The sequence below is a fragment of the Abramis brama genome, assembly GCF_963993115.1.
Source record: "Abramis brama genome assembly, chromosome: 16".
In the NCBI taxonomy this organism is placed as follows: Eukaryota; Metazoa; Chordata; class Actinopteri; order Cypriniformes; family Leuciscidae; genus Abramis; species Abramis brama.
The window spans coordinates 18,350,703-18,375,779 of record NC_139978.1 but is presented as its reverse complement, the minus strand read 5'-3'; the positions used below and the strand labels follow the sequence as shown (position 1 = coordinate 18,375,779).

General features: G+C 37.7%; 2 protein-coding genes across 9 annotated transcripts in view; one reads left to right on the top strand and one right to left on the bottom strand.

Annotated features, from left to right (window-relative positions):
* Nucleotides 1-25,077, top strand: part of LOC311065815 (DLA class I histocompatibility antigen, A9/A9 alpha chain-like) — a 484,454-nt gene that overhangs the window by 95,579 nt on the left and 363,798 nt on the right. The gene's annotated exons all lie outside the window — the stretch shown is intronic.
* Nucleotides 19,117-25,077, bottom strand: part of pbx3b (pre-B-cell leukemia homeobox 3b) — an 86,064-nt gene continuing 80,103 nt past the window's right edge. For all 8 annotated transcript variants that reach the window (XM_084087681.1, XM_084087678.1, XM_084087682.1 and 5 more), the window contains 2 exons: nt 24,511-24,600; nt 19,117-20,631 (listed from right to left, as the gene is read on the bottom strand). In XM_084087681.1, the coding sequence (XP_083943807.1) occupies nt 24,554-24,600 (47 nt within the window). In that variant the 3' untranslated portion in view covers nt 19,117-20,631; nt 24,511-24,553. The remainder of the gene's footprint in view (nt 20,632-24,510; nt 24,601-25,077) is intronic.

Sequence of the window (25,077 nt, the reverse complement as noted above, 5' to 3'; positions counted from 1 at the left end):
TCTTATGTAGTGGAGAAAGCACACACTTTTTGGCATTTGACAGAACCAAAATGGGACGCAGCCTAGAGGTATCAGCCTCTCGAGACTGGCTTCTGTTTTTTTGCTGCGCAATCAGCACGACACCCTGTAACGGCGAACCGGCAGGGAACGACCAAGATGACTGCTCTGGGACCCTCCTTGGAGGGGGCAGGCATCCCAGGACCACTACGTTTCCGGGTGTACCCTGAGATATTTTCTCGCCGGAGACCGCTGCGCCCCGAAACACACGAGGTGGCAGGGTTAGCATAACGGTCCCGTGAAGGCACAGAAGGGCAGGGGGTACAATATAATGAGGTGTTAACCGCTTTACTCTGGAGGAGACTGCCCTCATTGGCCTGACCCCTCGGGCATCAGGACCTTTTCCCCACAGCCTTCTTAAAAATAATGATGGCCCTAAGTTCCGTCTTACCCCTTGAAGGCTGCGGTTGAGAGCGCCAACCCGACCCCCAGTCCTTTAGTGGGGGCTCAGGAGCAGACGTTCTGCTTCTGTTGAGATATATTTGGCACAATCATAAGAGAAAGAGAGAAATGGAGTATCCCGTCTGCTCAGTTACCTGCGCATATATATAGCGGACCCATTATCTACACGTTGCCTCGGCAAACGCGAGATCTGAGCCAATAGATTCTTATTGGAGAGATGCAGACAAATAATCTGCGCGCTGCCTTGGCAAATGCACAATCTGAGCCATTAGATTCTTATTGCAGAGATGCAGACCCATAATCTACGCGCTGCCTCGGCAAACACAAGATCCGAGCCACTAGACTCTTATGCAGTCCCGTTGTTGTGCCGAATTTCGACCCCCTGCCAAATTATTACCCCCCTCATTGAACCCTTGTTGAAGTCAGTACCTGATTGCCTAATCCTAACACCACCCCTAATCCTAAGCCCTCCCTCTCAACTAATCCTAAACCTACAAATGCTAGGGGGGTAATAATTTGGCGGGGGTCGAAATTCGGCACAACAACAGCCCACAGAATCTTTATTGACTTTCTTCCCTCGAGAAGAAGGAGCAGAGCTAAAACTCTCGACAGTGCATATGTTACACGTTGGGATTTAATGAATGAACACTGTCAGCACCCTTTTACTAGAGCTGACCGTGCATGCTCCACTCCCAAACAAAACACATAAACCGCGTGTGTCCCCATTCGTAATGAAGCGAGGGCAGGGAGGAACACATGATCCAAAATGCTGTTTGCTCGCCATTATTTTCCTGTCTAGATATATAATATGCTTGTGGACAAACAACAATAAATAGACAGTTTCACACAGAGCGCTTGCTGAAGACACAGAAGCTGACCATGACGTCACGCAAATCACGCAGAGCGTTCCCACAGTGTCATCTCGACGCAACACGAGTTCCCTTGAAAGGGAACCAAATATGTCGGCCCAAAGCCAGTTATTCAGCTAATCTTCAATAAATGCTTTAGATTATTTAGGTTAAATCATTATAAATTAATTTATTGCATCCTTTTTTCTGCTATTATCTATTTTATTCTGGGCAAAACGCAGCGTAAAACGTATTGATAGCATTTGCAACAGGCTATCAATTAAGCACCAAAGATAAAATAAGTAAATTTAATTTACTTATTATAAAAATATAAATTTAATGTTACAAAATATAAATTTAACTAAATATAAATTTAATGTTACACTTTAGCATGCATTATGTGCTGTACAATGTGTGTCTGTTGCTCTAAACTGAAGCTGAAGTAAGTAGCACTGGTTCTAGGGTTTTCCTGCTGCTCTGCACCGCTGCACATGCAGGGGTGGTGACATTGACTACAAATGAGTTTAAATATTGGATTCAGGGCTGGCAGACCCTGGACCCCACTCCATTACCCTTGGGAGCCTGGCAGTCACATGTAGACATGTGTATCAGATCACATAGGAGAGGATTTAGAGGGAGAAAGCAAGATAGAGTAAAAAAAAAGAGAGAGAAGTGGGCAGTGAAGTGAGTCAGTGAATATTTTGTAGGAGTCGAGACTTCTCCCACAAGTACTGATCAGTGAACTCATGATAACTTCACAAATATTATTCCTGTGTTTTTTACATGCCTTTAATGTTTCGTAAATTTTATGATATTCTTATACTGAAATAGAAGTATTTTTTATCAATTGGACCTTGATTGGTGTATACCTTTACACACAATGCATGTGCCAGCTATAAAAAAAATGACTTGATAAAATCCCAGCACTTTGTCTCACACAGTGTTTAGATTCTGACACATTGTGTCTCGGGGCCAGAGTAAAGCTGCTGTTGTCAGTTGCAGCGTGTTTGATATTAACACATTGTCTTTGTCATAATGGCGTCCTCCTGGTTTGTGCCTTGCTGCTCGATCGTCTCCAATGGCCAGCAGAGTGCTGATGAGGCCTGACATGTGAAGTATGACATCATGCCAGTGGGTGGCCTGTCGGAGGGACTGCACCAGTGAGGTCACAGGTCCTGTAATGACTTCCTCAGGGTTCGGCAGCAGCTGAGCCTAAGATGCTTCTCTCCATGTGTCTTTCTCGTTTTTTTCTCTCTTTTTCTTGTAGGTGTTGGGCTTCTCCTTATTATCTCATTCTCTCTCTGTCATTCAGTCATCCAAAATAATTATCCACTACGATACTCTCCTCATTTGTACACCTTGCATGGCAAAAGTGTTGCGTTGGTAAGGTTTTTTTTTTTTTCTGTTTTTGAAAGTAGTGCCCTCTTATGCTCACAAATGCTACATTTATTTGATCAATCATACAGTAAAAACAGTAACACTGATATTATTACATTAGAATATTATTAACTTGCCTTTTTTTTTTAACTTGGCATTATTATTATTATCATAAAATGTAATTTATTAGAAACCATAATTACACATAATTAAAAGTTCATAATAACAGCATTTATTTGTCTTTACTGTCACTTTTGATCAAAATGTGCCCTTGCTAAATAAAAGTATTAATTTATCAATTAAAAAAAAAATCCTACTGACCCCAAACTTTTGAATGGTAGTGTGTATTAAATGAAAAAATAAATAAAATGTAACAAAAATCAAACACGGAATAGGGTCGCCTAAGTTAAGCAGTAGGGGCTAGCTAATTTTGGAACAAATTCTCATTTCTTATATTTTCCCAAGCTTGAACATAATTATTTGTTAGATATTTATTTCTACAACAACAAAGTTTAATGACTGAGCTTGGGTTACAGGGCTGGATGGCTTGACGAATGTCAACACTACAATATTATTTAAAATAAAAGTAAAACATTTATTGTAAGTATTTTTTATTATAAATAGAAAGGGCGCAAATCAAGTTTTTTGGGTGGGTTACACAAATGTTTTTTGTTTTTGTATTGGACAAATCAAGCTGAAACTGCATAGTACAGTAACACATATTTAATGTTCTCAAGACAAAAAAAAACAAAACAAAAAAACATTTTGAAAAATGAAAAATGTAAAATACATCTGCTGCTTGTCTTGTTTCTATATATAAAAGAATTCAAAATTATCTAAAAACATCCAAACTACATTCCACCTAAATGCTCAGCTTTGTGGTTTACATGTGATCATGTGACATTTGCAGAGGAACTGCAGCTACAGGTCACCGTTCTAGGCTCTCATCTGGATTTATTCTGGGCTGAATCATAGCAAGCCCTGGGTTGTCTTGATAAATAGCTACTACAGGCAAACGGAAGAGTGTGCTCTTTGACTTCGTAGGTCATGCTGCCTTGTTGTGGGGACACAGACTAATGCGATCTGAAGTGTTAAGTTATTATGGTGAAAACTAGACCAGCGCTCTGTAAGCGGGGATGTCAGGTAGAAGGAGAAAAGCGGAACGAAGGAAGAGGAAAAAGAGAAGGTCACTGAAGAAGGAGAGAGAGTGAACAAATGAGCCACTGAAGAGGACAAGTATCACTAAGATGGTATTAGAAGGAGGTGAAATTGCTACCTGATGACTACGGGGAGGAGTAAGAGAGATGAACAAGGAAGGAGAAAAAAAAAAGGCTTTCTTCAAGCAAAATCTTTTTATTAGTCTCAAATCTGTTTAGTTGTTTGCAGTAAAAAGACAGAGGATTGGATGTTTACAAATAAGAACCAAAACACATTCATAAATAAGAAAGTATAAATCAGATTTAAAGTAGGTCCCTACACAGTCAGTGTTTGAGATTGAGAACCATATAACAGGTTTGACTCTCAAAGTGCACAGTAACACACAGTAACATACAAACAGTTTTCAAATAGCTGTAAGACTTAAGGTGGAATAAAAAAAGCAAGGTCAATGCATTTTTAAAGAAAGTTTTGGGTGCCGTACACACACAGAACATATTTATTTATTTATTTATTTACTTTTTATTGTATTTCCATGTAAACATGAACTAGACAGAAGTGTTTGACCATTCCCCATGACTGTGTTCCAAAAATGCGACCCTTAAGTTAAAAGAATTAAAAATAATCTTGTCTTTAGATCTTGTTTTTTTGTTCTACTGACCTATGTCTTACATTTTTGACGCAGCCTATATCTGAGTGAAATGGCTTCTCGAACAAGAAAAAATGTTGGGCAGGGATTTTGTCCATTGGGAATTTATTGGATCAATGGAGTTTGCTTTTGCTGTGATCTTATGTGAGTGAAGGATGAATACGCCATCACATAAGAGAGTTTCTTCTCAATACTCAAATTGATGCTTCCTTGTTTCCCCGCTCATACGTCCTCAAGCCTATGACCATAAGACATATGGCTATTTTTCATTATTGGGGGAGTTTTGATGTCGCTAGTGATATTCACACTGAAGGAGATTATCTATTCATGCATAGGTACAGTGTGCACCTCAAACCATCAGATTCATCCGCGCAGAGTAGAAGAGCAGAAGCAAAACTCACGAATGACCAAAGCAATGTTCCTCCGGAAGTAACTCAAAAGTTTAAAGTTACATATGAAGAGTTCAGATGCAAAAGCCTCTAAGTGCCATCTGAAATTTTCTTCTAGAATGATCATTTTTATCAAGCTCGTATATTTAAGTTCAGTAATTTCACTTAAATGGCAATTAATAGGTCATTTTCATTGCCATTTAAGTGAAATTACTGAACTTAAATATACGAGCTTGATAAAAATGACCATTCTAGAAGAAATTTTCAGATGGCACTTAGAGGCTTTTGCATCTGAACTCTTCATATAGTTTATTACTGTGACCATAAACACTAGTTTGAAGTGCAAATGGTGATACAGTTTACTTTTTCTTCTACGATTTGTCTAAACCCCATGGTTTAGGGGCGGGGTCAGGGGTAGGTCATTCGTAAGAATTCATACGAATTGGGCAACTCGTAAAATATGTACGATTTAGCAAAAATCTTACGGTATTGTGCAAGTGAGGTCGTATGAATATCTTACTTCCATATTGAAAATAGAATGCGGTTGTTGTTACTTTAGTAAATAACCGAATGATTTACAACCGTAACCATATTAAGCACTCAAATAGAAGACTGACAACTATATTCTGATACTAGTCTGTATAAAAACAGTCTGTTATGCTGGTTGATGTTGCAGACTAGAATTTGTTATTGTATTATTTTAGTTTCTTATTGTAATCATAAATACAGTGCAAATAGTTTTACAGTTTACTGCCTTTTGTTACTAGTTATTTACTTGTATTTCACTGGAAATAGTTTATTTCTGCATTTAAAAAAACAAGGTGGACAGACTTATGAATATGTAAAATACAGCTTCTATCTTATGTTGTTGCATGCACCTTGCAAGCTTTCCATTCATGATGCAAATTTTCCATCTTCTCTTTCCACAGTGACAGATACTCTCATATGTTGTTTGAGTCTCTTAGCACCATGCTGAGCTTAAGTCATTATGGCAACCCATGTAGATATACCAGATATAAGCGACACAGTCTGAACAAACAGATTGGATTTAATCACTTGCAAAATGACAGTGTGGACAGCCAGTCCTAGAGATCGGATTTAAAAAACAAATTGGGTGCAGTGTGACCAAAGCCAGAGAAGCCAGGATGTGGGGAAAGATGGGGATGAGGGGGGAGGAGGACTTTCAGTGATATCTACAGAGAAGGGAGGACTTTTTTAAATGAAAATTGTGAGTACAGTATATAGCACAGGGGCCTGTACTACACAGTATTGCCTTGTTAGAGCGCATTGTTTGGCGGAGGAGCCTTGTTTGTTTATCCAAGCTCAGTTGAATAATGCAGTAGTAACTCAACTCTCCAAGTCTCCTGAGCAAAAGCCTCAGCACCTGTCAGAGATCTGCTTCGCCTGTCGAGAGAGATGCAAAGACGAAAACACGCCATCGTTACAAAGCCAAATAAAGTCCAAGTAATAGCTTACAGATGGCAAAAACAAATCACAGCTGTTAATTCCACGTGAAACACAAAATATGAAATATAAATGAAGCGCAAGGGGAATTCGGAAAGCAAATCTACGGATCCTACCACCAATATCTCTTTATTACAAAATATGAAAACATGCCAAATTTTGAGAAACACTATATTGCCATGCAGACACTCCTAGTACAATAAATGTCAGTGTCCTCATTTAGTTAGGAAAGGGAATAAATTGATAGAATGATAGATTTGATAATAGGGATAATTCACCTAAAAATGAAAATTACTCGCTCATTCCACAATGTCTGTGCAAATTTAAGTCTGTGCTGTTATGACATCAGCTCTGCACCATAAGTACTATATTTTGGAGGCAGCTTGACATAATGTCACCACTGTGAACTATATGTATATGTATATGTATATGTATATGTATATGTATATGTATATGTATATGTATATGTATATATATATATATATATATATATATATATATATATATATATATATATATATATATATATATATACACACATATACAGTGCAATGCATAAGTGAATACACCCATGCTAAAGTTGACTAAAAAGAGGAATAAAAAATCATATTTTGGAAATTGAACTTAATGCCTTAATTTAAAAAATTAGGAAAAATCCAACCTTTAAGGACACCAATTTTCTTTGTGAATGAATAATGTATCGTAAATAAATAAATGTTCTTCCTTAAAATACATGGTGCATAAGTGAGTACACCCCATGTTAAATTCCCATAGAGGCAGGCAGATTTTTATTTTTAAGTATTTTTTTTAATTTTTTTTTAGGATACTATGCATCCTGATAAAGTTCCCTTGGCCTTTGGAATTAAAATAGCCCCACATCATCACATAGCCTTCACCATACCTAGAGATTGGCATGGGGTACTTTCCATAAGATCATCTCTCAATGCAAATCAAACTAGCTTTTAGGCTAACTGAAATAAAACCATGCCAATCTCTAGGTATGGTGAAGGCTATGTGATGATGTGGGGCTATTTTAATTCCAAAGGCCAAGGGAACTTTATCAGGATGCATAGTATCCTAAAAAAAATTAAAAAAAAAATACTTAAAAATAAAAATCTGCCTGCCTCTATGGGAATTTAACATAGGGGTGTACTCACTTATGCACCATGTATTTTAAGGAAGAACATTTATTTATTTACGATACATTATTCATTCACAAAGAAAATTGGTGTCCTTAAAGGTTGGATTTTTCCTAATTTTTTAAATTAAGGCATTAAGTTCAATTTCCAAAATATGATTTTTTATTCCTCTTTTTAGTCAACTTTAGCATGGGTGTATTCACTTATGCATTGCACTGTATATATATAATTTTATTTTATTTATTTTTTTAATTGTTATTTGTTTATAAAATATATATACGTATAAATATATATACAGTAAATACATGCAAATATTTCTTAAATATATAGATTCATATGTGTGTATTTATATATACAAAATAATTATACACAGTACACACACATATATTATGTAAACACAAACTTTTATTTTAGATGCAATTAATCACGATTAATCGTTGCCCAGCAGTATATTTATTATAGTGGAATTATATACCATGTAATGTGCTCAATAACAGGTAAACAAACAGAGTGTGTGTGTGTGTGTGTGTGTGTGTGTGTGTGTGTGTGTGTGTGTGTGTGTGTGTGTGTGTGTGTGTGTGTGTGTGTGTGTGTGTGTGTGTGTGTGTGTGTGTGTGTGTGTGTGTGTGTGTGTGTGTGTGTGCGTGTGTGTGTGTGTGCGTGTGTGTGTGCGTTCCATGGAAAAATACTAGCATAAGTTTGAAACGAGGTTTAGTAAATAATGACAGAATTTTCATTTTGGTGTCAACTAATCATTGCTGAGAAAGCAAATATAGGGCAAAATTGAGATAGAAAGGGGGAAAAGTCAGATTCAGTGATGTGTCTGTGATGTCACTGCACTTTAAGAGCACAAAAGCATTGCTATGCTGCCTGACAACCCTGTGTTGAGAGGTAAAGGGAACACCTGTCTACTGTCACCAGTCTTCACAGATCTGCCAATGCCCAAAACTCACAGATAAGTCCCCATGAACGGTGTACACTATCTCCTCTCCCTCACACGACGTCTGCAGCCTTATAGCATGTAGGATAGCTCAAGGTTGGAGGTGAGAGATACTGGATTGTTGTTGAAGGGTTTTGTTGAAAATGTTGCGTTTAGAGAAGGGGCACTGTGGCATGTGATAATTAGTCCAGCTATTTACATAAGCGTGAAGAAAACAAAACGTGGTGTTTCAGAGCTCAAAAGTTTTAATTGGATTCTCAAAAGAGAACTTCACGATAATTGTGTGGACATTAGCAAGTGTTCCATAACTATTTGTATTGCAGTCTTTATTTTGAAGCTGTGAATGCCTAAAACACACCTGAAAAATACATCAGTCGAATCTTTATTTATCACCACAGAACCAAAGCCTGAGGAATTTCATACTGTATCGCCATTGAATAGCACCTCATTAGAAACCTTGCAGAAACAAGAGGTTAAAGAAACAATGCACACAAAACTTAAGTATGAAAATAGACAGTTTCAAGAATTGAACAGGTTGCTCTTTTGTAATTACAATAAATGGGGGCAGAATCTTTCAAGGTTCTTCAAGACGCAAAAACAAGCATAAAAGTCTTCCATACAACTTGTGCTCTATATTTCAAATCATCTTAACCCATTTGATATAGCTTTACATGAGGATTAGATTGAAATGTAACTCGAGTAAGTTACGTTAATGAAGTGCAGAGAACAGACTCAGTGACTGCAGAACTGCATCAGCAGCACTTGTGGCAGGTTGTATTGTTTTAGCTAGAAGGAAGTACAACCTCTGCTGGGCCTTTTTTGCAATAGAGCAAATGTGACCGTCCCACTTCAGGTCTTCGTTTAGGCAGAAGCAATGAGCTCATTGGTTCGGGATGAATACATGAACCGTTACACGTCACTTTTATATATATATATAGGCCTATATATATATATGAAGTGCCATCTGAAATTTTCTTCTAGAATGATCATTTTTATCAAGCTCGTATATTTAAGTCCAGTAATTTCACTTAAATGGCAATGAAAATTACCTATTAATTGTCATTTAAGTGAAATTACTGAACTTAAATATATGAGCTTGATAAAAATGATCATTCTAGAAGAAAATTTCAGATGGCACTTAGAGGCTTTTACATCTGAACTCTTCATATATATATATATATATATATATATATATATATATATATATATATATATATATATATATATATATATATATGATCTATATAATGTTTGAAGAGCAACCAGTAGGCTACAGTTATTGTGTTCCACAGAAGACATTCATACAGGTTAGGAACGACATGAGGGTGTTTTTTGGTTAACTGTCCTTGATCAAGGGTAAAATGATAACTCAAGGATGACCCCTTCTACATAGTCTTCTTCGGATAATGCTTTCCGGAACCACGTGTGTCCATGTGTCTGTAGCTACACACCACCCAAATATGATCATATTAAACATTCAACCATGATAGAAACTCAGGGATCATAACCTATCCTTCTTATCCAGCAGCCCGGATGTCCTCCGTCACATTAATCAAACGGTGACATGCTACAACTGTGAACAAAGTGTGAATTGAACCACAGCGGCAAACTTCAGAGCTCAGTCGAACTCCCAACCCCAAAGTATACTTAATTTGACAAAGTATCTGTCATAAATCACACACTCATTCTAAAATAACCACTCCATTTATATTCAGATATTAAAGAGCTGGACATTCTCCTTTAAAATGTAGAGTTCACTTTGGTTGGAGAATAAGAGAGACCACTGTAATGACTTCCAGATAGCTGTACTCTCCGAGAGGGCCATACATCATACTTTAACAAGTACCAATCAACACATCTCCACTCTGTTCGCCCTCCCCGTCCCCTTCCTCAGGCTGCAGGGTAGCTTCTGGAAAATTGTGTGTGGAATACTTACATGTGGGCAAGTGGGAAGTCTGACTAGTGTCCTGTGTGTCATATTGCTGTTGATGTTTTTATAGTTCAATGAAATGGTACGAGAGGTGAATCAGCACCTGTCAAAGATCCGCTCGATCTGTCCAGACTCGACAAAATAGCCGGATGAAAAAAATGAAGAAATAAACACCTTGCTCTGAGACAAAGTCAGAGTAATCGATTACAGTAATCAATAACAGATCAATGTCAAATATTTGTTGCTGATTGGTCAATAGCTATGTTTTACGGTACCTGTCAAAAGTTTGGAAGCATTACAACATTTTAATGTTTTTGAAAAAAGTCTCTTACGCTCACTAGGGCTGCAAAACTGCAGTAAAACCAGTAATATTGCGAAATATTTTTACAAATTAAAAGAACTGTTTTCTATTTGAATGCTATCTTTATATTCTTTTAGATGTTAATATCAGATGGCTGCCCGTTTAAAAAAAAAAAAATGTTGACTGATTAAATATGTGTGGGTTTGTGAAAGAGAGAAGTAGATGAGAAAAAATAGCATCAGTGGAGTGAATGAAATATTAAAGCCCTCTAATGAAAAATAGGAGGTTTGCTTTTTCTTTTTACACTTTCAAATGTATTTTTTAATTTATAGTTTTAAATTACAGACATTTTATTTCTAGCTGAGGAGCAACTAGATGGATGGAGCATCGAGCTAAAAGGATGGTTTAAAATTTTAATGAATAAACAATGTCCTTTCGCTGAAATGTTACATGGGTCTTTGAACAATGCACCAGTAGCAATTAATCAATACGAGAAGAAAATTACATTTCATATTTAACAGAATATGAACTCTAGCTTAATAAATGATATCTTCTTTTAATTTAATTGGCGTCAGCTCAGATCTAGCAGATTGCTAATAAAATTCAGGATTTCCATATTTAATGATGCATGCTTTTCGTGCTAAATTTTACAGGGGAAATGTTGTCTTTAATGAACCTTAGAGACAATCCTAATAGACATTGTCTTTAACAAATGTAATTTCCCTTACATTAAAGGTCCTTTGGTTGATTCTGCTGATTTAAACACATTTAGCCAGTTATGGAGGACCAGAGAATTATGATGTTCTCCCTATTGCTTTTGTTTGCTGTATTACTGCGGCATTATCCATTATTCAAAGTAGTGCAAAATAGAAAAAATAAAAAAGGACTCTTGCGATCTACTTTTCCATCTTCTCGGTTGGGTTAAAAGGCATGGTTCATTTTGGAGGAGTCTGCAGCGAAAATGGGAATAAATGGATGTCAATTTCCATTTTAAATTGGTAGCCAATGACCCATGGAGGAAGCCCTTTCCACCACAGACAGACAGAATAACTTGAATTAGAAGCGGCTGACATTTCAGTTAATTGCTGCGAGTGTGGCCGGCTTCTGCAGTCACCTCCAAACCAGGTTCAATTAAGTCCTCACCTTTACAGCCGAGTGTTTGGAGGGGAGGAGAGACGGAAGACGGTGAGGAAGAGTGATGCTCAGACCGAGGATGCTGACAACTCACAATGAAGTCTCAATAGTTGTTATGAAGTGTGAATTTTGTTTTATTTTGGCAGAGGGCTGACTGGGTGGGGATAAAAAACTGATGTCTTTGATTTTTGCAGCCTTTTAAATCACATCTTATCTTTTTTGACAGCATATTTCAGACACCACAACTTACATCACAGTTCTCAAAATTCCAACACGGGTGAAGTTGAACACTATCCATAAGCTGCAGTAATGTTTTTGTAAGTGCAGTCATGTAACAATCACATTGTAAAGATCTGCACCATTCATTATGCTTAATAAGCTATTGCACTGCTTTAAAATCACCATGAATTCAAAATTGTCAATTCTTATTTTTAATGGAATGTCGCAATATTATAAATGATTTATCTGTGCACATCTTTGTTTTTTTTTTTGTAAATGAATGTGTCCTCATAATCTTTCATCAAAAAAATTTTTTTTTTCTAGTTTGAGAAGTATGGCAAATGGCAAAAAGTAAAAGTAAAAAATGAAATTACAAGTGCAAGATACAAAGTCATGTTTCAAAACTATTGTAAAATATAAAGTCTCAATTACGAGAAACAAAGCCAAAGCCACACTTGAAAGAGAGAAGCACTGCATGAGACATTGTGAAAACAGTCACATTATGAGATATAAAATTTCATTGTGAGATTTAGCATGTTTGGTTAGATTAAAACAAACAATGGTGCGATTACTCTGTTAGTGCGGTTCATTTGAATAAGTGTGAAAGCAGACATCTGAAACCTGGTGCACACCAAACAAGTAGACTGAGACCGCTGAAAAGATGTGTATTGGTCTGCTTTCAAACAAACTCTGGTGCAGTTCGAATGAAATATGAACGCAACACGGACCAAAGACATGTGAATGAACCAAAAACAGGACATGCTGTCACAAGATGCGATCACTTTAAAAGACAGAATGCTCAAGCATACCTGCTTTTCTCGTCATAGGGTGCTTCTGTAAAGAACATAGGCCAGTACGAAAACCTCACTCCCCTGGCCTTAAGAGGCTCGTTAGCGACTGACACTAGAGACCGCGGTCTTTAGCGTCCTTTTTAGCGTGCTTGCCTCCCACGCCAGCGACCCCGTTTTGAATCCCGCTTGGAGCAGGTCGAGTAGGAACAGCAACATTTTGGTGCCGTGACCTGGATGGGTGTGAGGTTTAGGGGGGTGACTTAGGGCTGTAGTACTCGAGTCCGGTCTTGGACTCGAGTCCGGACTCGAGACCGCTTTTCTATGGTCTCGGACTTGTCTCGGACTCGCTGGTATTCGGACTCGGACTTGTCTCGGTCTCGGCCACTGGTCTTGCCAAATATGGCTTTTGGTCTCGACCGAGTCCAGGTTTCTTTATTATGTTCCCAGTAATCACACATAGGCCTACGTCGCCGCGATATTAAAACAATATATTATTGGAGGGAAAGTGAAACACTGGCCACCTAATAAGTATTTCGGCTCTTTTTCGTGAGCCGGTTCGTTTCACTCAGCTCACTGAAAGAGCCGGCTCTTTTGACTCACAAACGGCTCTTTAAAAAATAAATGTTTAAATAAACTCGCTGAAAGTCCACCGCTAGTGCAACGTGAATATTCACATTTTTAATTGTCCATAACAACCCGAAAACTAGCCTGCTTGCCTTGCACATCTAATTAATGGGCAAAGTTTTCCGACTTTTTTTCTTACCTTTCTTTCTTTGCCTATTCCACGAGTGGTAGGCGCAATGACTGGCTGTTTTAAAATTTAGCTAATATCGAAACAAAATAACCCAGCTCATAACTTGCAGGTTTGCTTAGTGGCAAACTTTTTTCATTTGATTGCTTCAGCCGCCACCCGCCCGAATTTAATTAAAATATTATTTTTCGTCACGTCATCCGCCCGAGCCGCGGTTTATCCGCATCTCTTGTGTGTGTGTGTGTGTGTGTGTGTCTGTGAGTTGTCGCGGTCTTCCCTCATGCAGTTTAATTGGTTGACATCGCGTGTATGATTGACAGGAACAGAATGTAAGGCTGATCAGACAGTCGAAACGAATGTGTTAGGCCTAGGCTATATAATTATTATTTTTTTGTTGTTCTTTGAATTAGTCAATTATTTTAAATAAAATTAAAATTATTCATTATTTCATTATTACATAATGATTTAATTTCTATAGGCTAGCCTATATTTTTTAGCAGACTTTTTTTTTCCTGTCCTGGACTCGGTCTTGACTCGGACTCGAACCTTTTTGGACTCGGTCTTGACTCGGACTCGAACCTCTTTGGACTCGGTCTTGACTTGGACTCGACTAGTCCTGGTCTTGGACTTGTCTTGGACTCGACAGAGGTGGTCTTGACTACAGCCCTAGGGTGACTGTACGGACGTAGGCCAGTAAGAGCTGTGCATGTAAACCTCACTCCGCTGGCCTCAAGAGGCACGCTAGAGGCTCCTTTCTTTAGCGCTCTTGTTAGCGCCCCCGCCTCCCTCGCTGGAGACCCCAGTTTGAATCCCGCTTGGAGAGGGTCGAGCAGGACCGGTTACACTTTAAACTTTACACTCATTTATAATTTGTGCAACCTCGTTTCCTTTCCTTTCCTCCCATCTTAGCTCCACCCCCTTAATAATAAGGGTATTACAGATTGTGTATTAATACAGTTGTATCCTCCCTCATGACTCCTCAGGAAGCGTCCTCGCTCCCCATTACTCACCTCCTCGCGGTGTAATTAGAGAATTAAGATGCCCTTCAAATGGCTGAGTTCGATCTGTTTCCGGGTCACGGGCTGAAGGCTGGGGAAGCGAGGAAATGAGCACTTTAAAAAAATAGTTGCTGCCTTAAATTACAATCAAGTAATTTGAAATCAAGTACAATGAACTTGGATGTTTAAGTCATTTCAACTTAAATTGCATTAAACTGACTTTAAAAAAAAAATATTTTGATGAGCAATGGAAAAACACATGTTGTCATAACTTAAGCATCAATTTGATTATTGAGAAGCAACCATTTGCGATGTTGCACATCACATTTCGATACAGGCATCAGAACCGCGTCTCCTCGCAGCAGATCTTCGTTTGTGTGTGACAGAAGGATTCCTGCCGCTGTTTTGACACTTTTACACATTTTATAAGCTCTTCACAAGTTCTCAGCTCCATACCATCATATTTATACACATACAGTAAGCACATTTAGCCCAGCACATAGTTCGACAAGTTTTGCAGCAAAATACATGTCATAAAAGCCTTTTTTTAATCTTTAGGTTCGGTTAAAAATGACAGCGTGAACGAGGACTAAATGTGTCATTTTCTTTTGAGAGAGCTGAGCTACAAATGTGAACACCCTTAAATTCACATCCTCTGATATGGTCACATTGCAAATTATAAATTCAAAATGATGAGAAATGAAATTGCCAAATATAAATTCAAAATGATGAGAAATGAAATTGCCAAATGGTAGATATAAACTCGCAATTACAAGAAATAATGTCGCAATTACCCTTTTTTTCCTCTTGAGGCAGAAACAGGCTTCCATAATACTCAGCTTTCAGTCAGGATAAAAACACATTTTTCCCTTTAAATGAGCGCACACAGACACACACACCCTCTCTTAGCAGTCAAACCCCTCTCAGCGCCCACATTACATTAATATACAAAAACACAAATGCAACAAATGAGGCTATTGAAGGCCCACATTGGCAGGTAAATCATTCCAGTAGGATCAGAGGGGGAATTGTTTAAATTGGCTTTCATTATTCAAGGTCTGTATATGATTTGCGCTGCCCCTCTAATTACTAGAGGTACTGACCACCGGGAGCAGTTGACTGAGGCAATGCTAAATAGGTTTACCTGCAACAAGATTTGAAGGTCAAACTGTTTATCGCTGTGCCTCACTCCCGGCCATCCAAGAAAAAAAAAAGATAAATAAAGGAAAGATGACGATGACTTGAAACTAGGCTGATATTTGCAGATGGTTTGACAAGCTTCCGAAAACAGTTTCCGATCATTTTGGTGGTGAAATAATCAAAAAAGAGTGTGTAATTTCTCATGGCAAAATGATTAGTCCTGTGTCTTCCAGCAATAGACATTCTTCCCTTTGAACCATTATATCTTTTTCTGCTCGCAAAGCCAATCAGGTCATTAGTCAGAACAGAAAGTGCTGTAAAACTCCTAGTCTAAGTAAGCACTACTAGGTTTAAAGTGGCACATTAACTGCAGTGCATGACCTTACACCGAGCTTGGTAATGGTTCTATCTTTTGTCTGCTAATATGAAGTTGTCTTGGGAAAGTCAGTATTTGCACTGCATTGTTGCTCTATTATCTGGTGTGCATATTTTACCATTGATTTAGGGTGAGAAAATCTGTTATTATAGCCTGACGTCGTCATACTCAGATTCTAGTCAGAATATGAGTCTGATACTGCTCCATTGGGCTGTGATTAAGGGGCATGTTTCAACCGAACCAGGAAAGACAATGCATCTGCACTCAATTGGATAGACCTACAACCAATCAGAGCAACGGAGTAAGTGACGTATGTTCTTCATTCATTTCTACACATCTCAATTCTCCAGCGGCAGTCATCTTTGTTGTAAACTAATTCAACCCAAGCGATGTTGATCATCTGTCCATCATCGTATAAAGCCCACCCTGACAATTTGATTGATCCGAACAGCTCTGGTTCGAGCATAGTTGCTCCACAACGGATCAAGTCAAGACCGAACTTCCCGACCTCAAATGTTGTGGGCGGGGCTAAGTTTGACTGGCATCCAGGCTACCGTTATTATTGGCTATTTTGGTCCATTTAGGCCCCACTACTAACCAATCCACACTCTCGGGCCAAATTTACTCAACACATTCGCTATTTATGCGTGCGATAAGCTTAGGCGGCGTTTACAAGGCCAATTAGCTGAGCACAATATCAAGATCATTTGCGATTTATAGATTTAACTCTCCCCTGCCACTGACGGAAATTTACGTCATTTGTGAGACAATGCTTCCCCGCCATTGACGGAAATTTCCATCTTCCTGAGTTTTCACTGTTATACGGTAGAGGGCGCTATTAGGCATCTTCTGAAAGAGTACTTAATTTCCTGATCAAAGCACAGACAAAGAAGAATCAAAAACAAGTGATATCATACGTAAGCAGATCGTAATCAAGGGGGTAATCCAGCACCCGGAAAGCGTACCTTCCCTGGGGGCCGCCATTGGCTAGCAAGCCATCACCTGCTTTTAGCATTCCATTGACTCCCATTAATTTTGGCATCACTTTGACAGTGAATAACTTTACATCTGAGGTGTTTAAAGACATTTGTCCATTGTTTATTTCTAAAGAAACACGACAATGTATAAAAGGCTCCATTACCTTGTATCTTATGCCCTGTAGAAGACGTTTTCATAAAAATAGGCTAACGATTGCGCCATAACCACGCGACTCTCTGTCGCACAGTAGAGAAATTACCGTATAGACAGGAGGAGAAGCTTGCAGGCAATCGGTGGGACGTGGAGGCATAAAGTCCGATAAAGTCAAAGGAGAAGCCCATAGAGAGTCATAAAGTTGCTCCTGCTCCTAACTCATGGACAGCTCCTACTCACGCTCTCCGTCTCTGCAAGATTCGGAAGGGAATGATTCAGATTTCTCTTGGCACAGCTACTAGAAGACTTACAACTGTCAGACAGGTTGCTCAAGTCACATCTACGTCGTCAAGCTCAGTTTGAGTCTGCGTAGTACGCTCAGCCATCAGGAAGTGAGTGCTTCTAATTGACTTAACTTTTCTCCGTTGAAGTCTATGGGGTCGCTGTGTCCATTTCTTTTACTGTCTATGATCATAATCGCACATTGGAGGAATGATCATAAGATCAAATGTAGGATGGTTTCAACGCAACATTTCATAAATGAGGCCCCGCATCTGGTTAGGAAACGGCATAAGAGTAAAATGGCTGCACTTGTTCTTATTCTAAAAATAAGGTGGATGTTTGATCTGTGATCCGGGATCTGTGACGCCACACAAGCAAATATATTTGCATTTGACTGCCTCCAGTGCAAGACATCGACGAAAAGTTATGCATCATTGCACCATATGCTCTGCCCACTGGCACTCAGTCGCTAAATGGCTGACATTCGCCTACATTGGATATGAGCGTCACGTCGCACCAAAAGAAAATAGAACCCATTATAATCACTGACGCTCTCTACACTGAATACAGTATATAGATGCGCGTTCAGTTTCTGACGTGCTCCATGCACTTGAGTCTGTCGACAACAAGACAAATGGAAGAGTGGAAAGCGTTCTCTTTGAATACGGCCACATACTCTATGGAATGTGTACACCACTAGGCCTCATCACCACATCATCCCAAACTGTCACTATTATTTATTATTAAAAAAAAAAAAAAAGCACTGGATGTGTTCCATTTTTCAGCTTTTTTCCTTTTAGCCTTTATCCATTCTCTACAAAGCCAGACTCCCATCGGAAGCTCAAGCTTGACTCATTGTCTAGAGATCACATCCTGTTTATTTGTTAAAATAAAAAGGATTTTGGCTGGAGTGCGAATTCACAAACAGGCCAATTAAAGGAAGCTATTAATTTAGTTGCATTTGTCAAAGGGCTCAGGCAACAATTAGTACTATTAATGCAATCTTGTCACATGTCGCCATGCCACATGGAATAGCTTCTCACAAGCTGTTCCATGGATCCCTATCAAACCAAATAATTCATTTGGCCCCAGCAGCCCTCACTATGCTAAAATCCCTCTCTTTCTCTTTGACAGAGAACAAGCCTGCAGGGGGAACCATGCTTTCTATGTGGGGACTGTCAATTCTTCTTAGAAGCTTTGTCATGCGCATGTGTGGTTTGCATAGACGTGTACTAATGCATTTAAGATATTGGCGTATGATTGTCTAAGTAATGTGACACAAGCACTTACGCGTTAGCAAAATGGGGTGTTGTGTTTAGTTCGGCGTGTGTGCTTGATTTGATACATGCGCGTTGGAGGAGAATAAATCTTTCACTTTGTTGAAATTGGCATGAAGAGGTATTCATGCAAATGAACAAGACCTTGTTTTTTGATATGTGCATGGATATACATGTGTATGCATATAACAGAAGTACAGTTGTTTTCATATAAAAAGTAACATTTGTGCTAATGTAAGTAATACTTAAGTATGTAAACCAATGTAATAACTTTAATCAATTTCAATCTGTTTACATTATATTATTATTATTAGCATCATCACTTCAAGTGCAATTAAAACAAACAAGGCAATATCAAAACTGTCATGAAAGGAAAACCGTTTATTCATGTTTGAAATTACACATAACTACCACAAGGAAGACTTTTCAGTCCAGGGTGTAGTCTGGTTAGAAAGAAACACGAAACATCTTTAATACATTAGAACCACTGTCACAAATAAATTTTGTATGACTTTTTTTTTTTTTTTATCAGTTTCAGAATCACATACGATACAAAAAAAAAAAAAAAAAAAAAAAAAAAAAAGAGAAAGAAAGTTGGAACCCTGTCACACAGGGTTTGAAATGTACAATTCTGAATACTGAAACCTCTATGCATTACAGGTTTTCTTTTTTTTTAATCATGGGTTTTTATTTATTAATTTTTTATTTCTTTTTTGCATGAATTAGTAACAAGATGAGCAACATTCAAAATGTTCTTCAGTATTTACAACAGTTTTCTTAGAAGGTTAAAATATACATTAGATTACATAAAGAGCGAGAGACAGAGAGAGCAAATTTCTTACAAGATGGAACCAATCCAAACTAACAAAAGTAAAAAAGTATTTTTAAAAAGACAAAAAAAAAAAAAAGAATGCCAGAAAGTAATAGACAAAAAGCGGTGGTGGTGATTTTGTTGAGAGGTAGTCAGTGAGAGCACTATAAGCTAAAGAAATGTTTTAAATCTATTGGTTTTCTATGAGTTTCAATGAGGTAATAAAGCTGAGTATTTATTTGTGAGATGTATAAATACTCTCAAGCTATGTCATATACAAGAATGTTTTTGAATGAAAAATTGCCAGAAAAGCATCCAACAAGATGACCCATATTTCCTTTTAAAGTCTTCTACCCTTTCTTCAATAATTGTAGTGAACTGAATATTGATAACGTTTTGTGTTTTTAAAAAAAGACATAAATTGCCAGGCATTTAAAAATCACCCCCCAAAATGGAGTGGATTGCCTTTTGTAGGTGGACTTGTTAAGGTCATTGCTAGGTGTGACATTAATACAAAATAAAAAAATAAAAAATCAGAAATGAATTCCCCAAGCTGCCTTCTATAGCATTTAGCCCTGTTAAATGCATCGGTTAGCATCATATGAACATACCTTTGTAAGTATCAGTTGTATTCCTGCACTAAAGCTTTGCCGACAGTCGGTTAGAACAATGGAGAGGGGTTATGACCAGTAATTAAAACAAATAACAGTTTGAACTTGAACACTTTAAATCATAAAAGAAACATTGGTTTAATATGATTGGAGAGATCGTTAGTAAAAACTGCAGTGGACTGATGTTACGGCTAAGAAATGTCCAGCTTCCAAAACACTGTGGAAAAGCACTGTGGATGATTCCATTAGGATGTTTCTGGATTAGCTGTGAGAGTTTATTCTGTGTCTCTGATTGGTCAGTCTGTGGTTTTGTAGTTCTGTGATTGGTTATCCACAGCTTGAGAAGGGGCCGTGTCAATGAGGAGATCAGTTCGAGGTATCAGAGTGCACACTACCAGGGCCTTCTGTAGGGGAGATCACAGAGGATGGAGTCGTAGCATCCTGCCATCCCCCATTACCCTAAAAACAAAACACAGGAAAAAAGAAATGCTATTAATATTGTTGGGGGTGACGAAAAATGAATAAAAACATTGAAATGCCAACTGCAGTAATGAAATATTTTAAATAACACAAATATACTTTATGTAATTAATCTCACTGCCTCAGTGCCTCTGCTGCTGACCTTTGATGATCCAATTTAACCATACTAATAAGCAAAAATTGCTTTAGATAAACAGCATGTTTGTGTTTATTTATTTTTTTGCCCAAGTAAGAGTGTTGAACATTCTCCTACTGTCTCATTTCACTTTTGGTGTGAAAGGTCCTTTACTTTTGCCAAAATCAGAACATGCAAGCCCAGCCCACGTGGGAAAAAGTACGAAAACGGGACGTAACGTAACACATTACTTTCCATAAAAAGTAAACTAACCCAAAGTTACTTGCGTTAGGAAGTTGCAACATTGTAATGCATTACTTTTAAAAGTAACTTTCCCCAATACTGGTTTCGCCACACAACTAATTTTACAGTGAAAGAACATTTATATATATATATATATATATATATGTATATATATAAATGTGTGTGTGTGTGTAAATAAAAATGAAAAATATATATGCCATTTTGTAAATAATCTAATATAAATACAGTAAAAAAAGATATATGTATTTATATGTACTACGAGACATCCCATACATTTTGTGCAATTTGCTATGGAAAAGAATATAAATTTCCAGTATTCATATATTCACAGAAGCATGTGTGGCGAGAAGTGCGGGTGTGTTTGTTTGTCTGCTTGCAGTGAAGTGTGTGTCTTAATTCTGGTTTGTACGTGCGAAGCATGCATACATATGCATACTAATATATTAAGAAATTAATAAGAGAGAGTGTCTCCTCTGATCTACTGTCTGACATGCCGACGGCCATCTTGCCACGTTAAACCCACATTGGCTTCTCCCTCTCTCTCGGTCCCTGCTTCCCTCGCTCTCAGAAAACAAATTCGCATAAATGTTGTGGCCAATGGGAACGATTGCTGAAATCAATGTCTAATCAGATTTCAGCGGTGGGCCGACAGCTTGTCGCTCCATATTTTGATGTCAGTCAAGGGGAGGGAGGGGGGAAGCTCGAAGGATGCTGAGTGGAAGTGACGGTGCAGGCCTTTCCTCCACCCTGCTCGCCTGAGTGCTTCTGATTCAATCGCTCGGCTCTCATCGGAGACTAGCCTTTGCTGGATATTTTCCCACCAAAATAACGCTTAAATCCCCCCACCTAATTCTACCTCTCTTTCTCCGTATGACCACAACAGATAGTTAAGGTAAGCCATAGTTCCCAACTGGTAGGTCACGACCTGAAAATCTGTAGCAGATAAGTTACGAAAGGGCTGTGGGTCGCAGAAAAAAAAAAAAAAAAAAAAAAATTGTGCTTTTATCATGGGTTTTGGTGAATATTTTAAAATGTTTGGTATTAAAGGCAATGCATCAGAACAAATGCTACAGTATTTAATTTGTAATTATTTTGTAAAGCGTGTAAATTAAGCAGATGCCAACCTGAGGAAATGCCCTCATTCTCAAAAATCACAAACAAAACTATGAAAGGAAAAAGAAAATGTGAGATTACAAATTTGTAATAAGGATAAACATGGTAAAAACTGGCCAAGTAAAACCTAATAAATTGTTATAATAATTATAAAAATTGTAATAAATAAACATGGTGAGTAATTGGCTTAATACAATAAACATAATAAGTTATAAAAATAAACATGGTAAATTAGTGCCTTAATATAATATAGAAAATTATGAAACAATAATAAACATGGTGAATCATTGGCTTAAGGTAATAAATTATAATGAATTATAATAATATGAATGAACATGGTGAATCATTGACTTAATATAAATCAATTATAATAACTTAATAATAATAATAATAACACGAATACGGGGAATCATCAATAATTATTTTGTTATAATTATTTTTGTTGTTTAATACAATGTTCGTTTGATGGAGTTGTCACTTCATGTGAAATCTGGATCCTGAAGAAAAACTGTTGAGAACTACTGCGTATTTTGCTAATGAGGTGTTTGGTTATCAAAACAATCTGTCTGTTTCAAATCATGGGGAGATGTGTGTGCCTGTGCATGTGTCTGTGCGTGTGTACGGGGAACTGTTCAGTGGCGGAATTAGGATTTTGCTGATTTAGAGTTCCTGGAACTGGTCAATAAATAGATTGTGCTGGTCTCCTCCAGCCACAATGTCTGGACTGATGCTGAAACGCGACCGTTATAAGGAAGTCTGCTGTACTCTGATGACATGGATCACTCGCATTGAGCCTGACACACACACACTTGTAATGATAGAGTGACTTAAGCAGTGGACCAGAGTGAGAGAGTGTGAAAGTGTGGCGTTTGAGTCTGCGAGAGGCTGACACTTCATCTGCACAGCTACAGGCCAAAGAGGCCTCCGAACACACACACACACACACACACACACACACACTGACACACAGCCGTCTCAGCATTAGCCACAGATACACTGCCACGTTTGGGCCTCACTGCTGTGAAAAATCAGGCATACGTTTTGACTTATGACATTTATCGTTGTGTGCTTTGCTAGAGTTAATTCATGCAAATGGCGCTCTAACAGTCATCAGAAAATACACATATGACAGCTATGCTCTATTAATTACCTCACTGCAAATTATTCCTCCATCTGATTGCATCTGTTTCCCAGTAGAAAGTGATTTGTTTTGCTTTTGGAAAGCTCATTTATCTTTTTTGATAATGTACAAGTACCATTTGGACCGATAAATAAGCTGTTTTGTATTATGAATAAATAATAATCTTTAAGACACGTTTTACTGGCTCATTTGATAATATTACAAAGCCAGAAAAAGTTTACAAGTTCCTATTTTATCAGCTCAGCAGCTACAGAGGCTTGTCAGTCAGCAGGTTTTTTTTTTTTTTTTTTTTGATTAAGGCTAACACATCTAAGTTTATATATTTACGAACAGATATAACATCTAAACCTGTGTTTAGCTCAAGGAAGATAAATGTCTGCATTTCACTCTTCTCTCTCTCTCTCATCAAATAAATGAGTCTTTACTCTGATGGTTTCAGATTACGCAGTGCATGGTGGGGGGAAAAAAAACATCATATCAAACCTCATCAAGGAAGATAAAATTCATGCCTGCAGAAGGCTGCAGGCAATCATACTTTCATATTTCATCACGTTGATAAGGATATTGCAAATTCTTTGAAGCATTGCAAAACAGGCAAACAGAGGCAAGACGTGCTAGTAAAAGCCTTTTCATCTTACCACGTTATAGGTTACTGTAATAGGAACTGTTTACACAGGCAACAAACTGACTTAATATATTTCTGAATCTCATTTTCCTCACACCACTCCCAAATACTTCAGCCGCTTGAGCTTTTACTGAGCAAAGCATTTATTCCCGCTTTTAAAATGGCCATATTTTCCGCTTTATGCATATTATGGGATAGATACTCCTGTCATCCTCTGAATCATCACTCTGTTTGTTGTGGAGTTTGGATTTATGGTGGTTTCTTGCTGTCTGATCCTTCTAATTTATGTTATAATAACTATATGTAGTGCACGCTACAAGTTTAACAACAGCATTTCTTAGTAAATGCCAAGCTTAAGATTTTGTTGTTTATGTCTTCCAAGCCACAGCACATTATTATGTTTCAAAAACAAACTATAGCAAATTCTTAACAAAAGTAAACTATAGCAAAATCGTGTTATTTTTTGAAGATTTATTCAGCAAGGGAGCATTAAACTGATCAAAAGTGACAGTTAAGAGTTTTATAAATAGAAATAACAGCATTTACATTGTTACAAAAACATACATTTTGCATTTTACAACTGACTGAGACAGTACTTACATTCAAGCCATGTGGACTATACATCGGATTCCCCCCCAGGGCATCATTGTATCCTGCCGTCTGACTGATAACATGGCGCAGGGTATCCACCTGCAGAGCACACAACAGGAAGTCAAGCTTGTCAACATTCTGTGTTTCAGGAACACATGCAAACATCAACACAGTGATGTATGGTTAAAACAGACAAAGGCAATGGTGTTTAAACGAAAATTTGATGGCTTTGTTGTTTACTAAATGAATCATACTAATGGAATATGCAGATAAATGGGATACATATGTGGTTTAATGCAACATTTAGGACAACATATGAGTTTCCCCTCTCTATTGCTGTCTGGCTATGATTACTTTATTTCCAAGCCTGAAACATAATAACATAGAAAGAAGGAAAGCAATCATTTGGATTTAGATTTGGAATTCTACAAAACACAATAGTATTCGCACATGACAACAGTTGGAGGAGAATACGGTACGTGACAACACATTAACAGAGTGTGAGCAAATATTGAGATTCTGATAAATCTTCAATACACATTAACTTCTCTATTTCTCTCTCCTTCAAATGGTGTC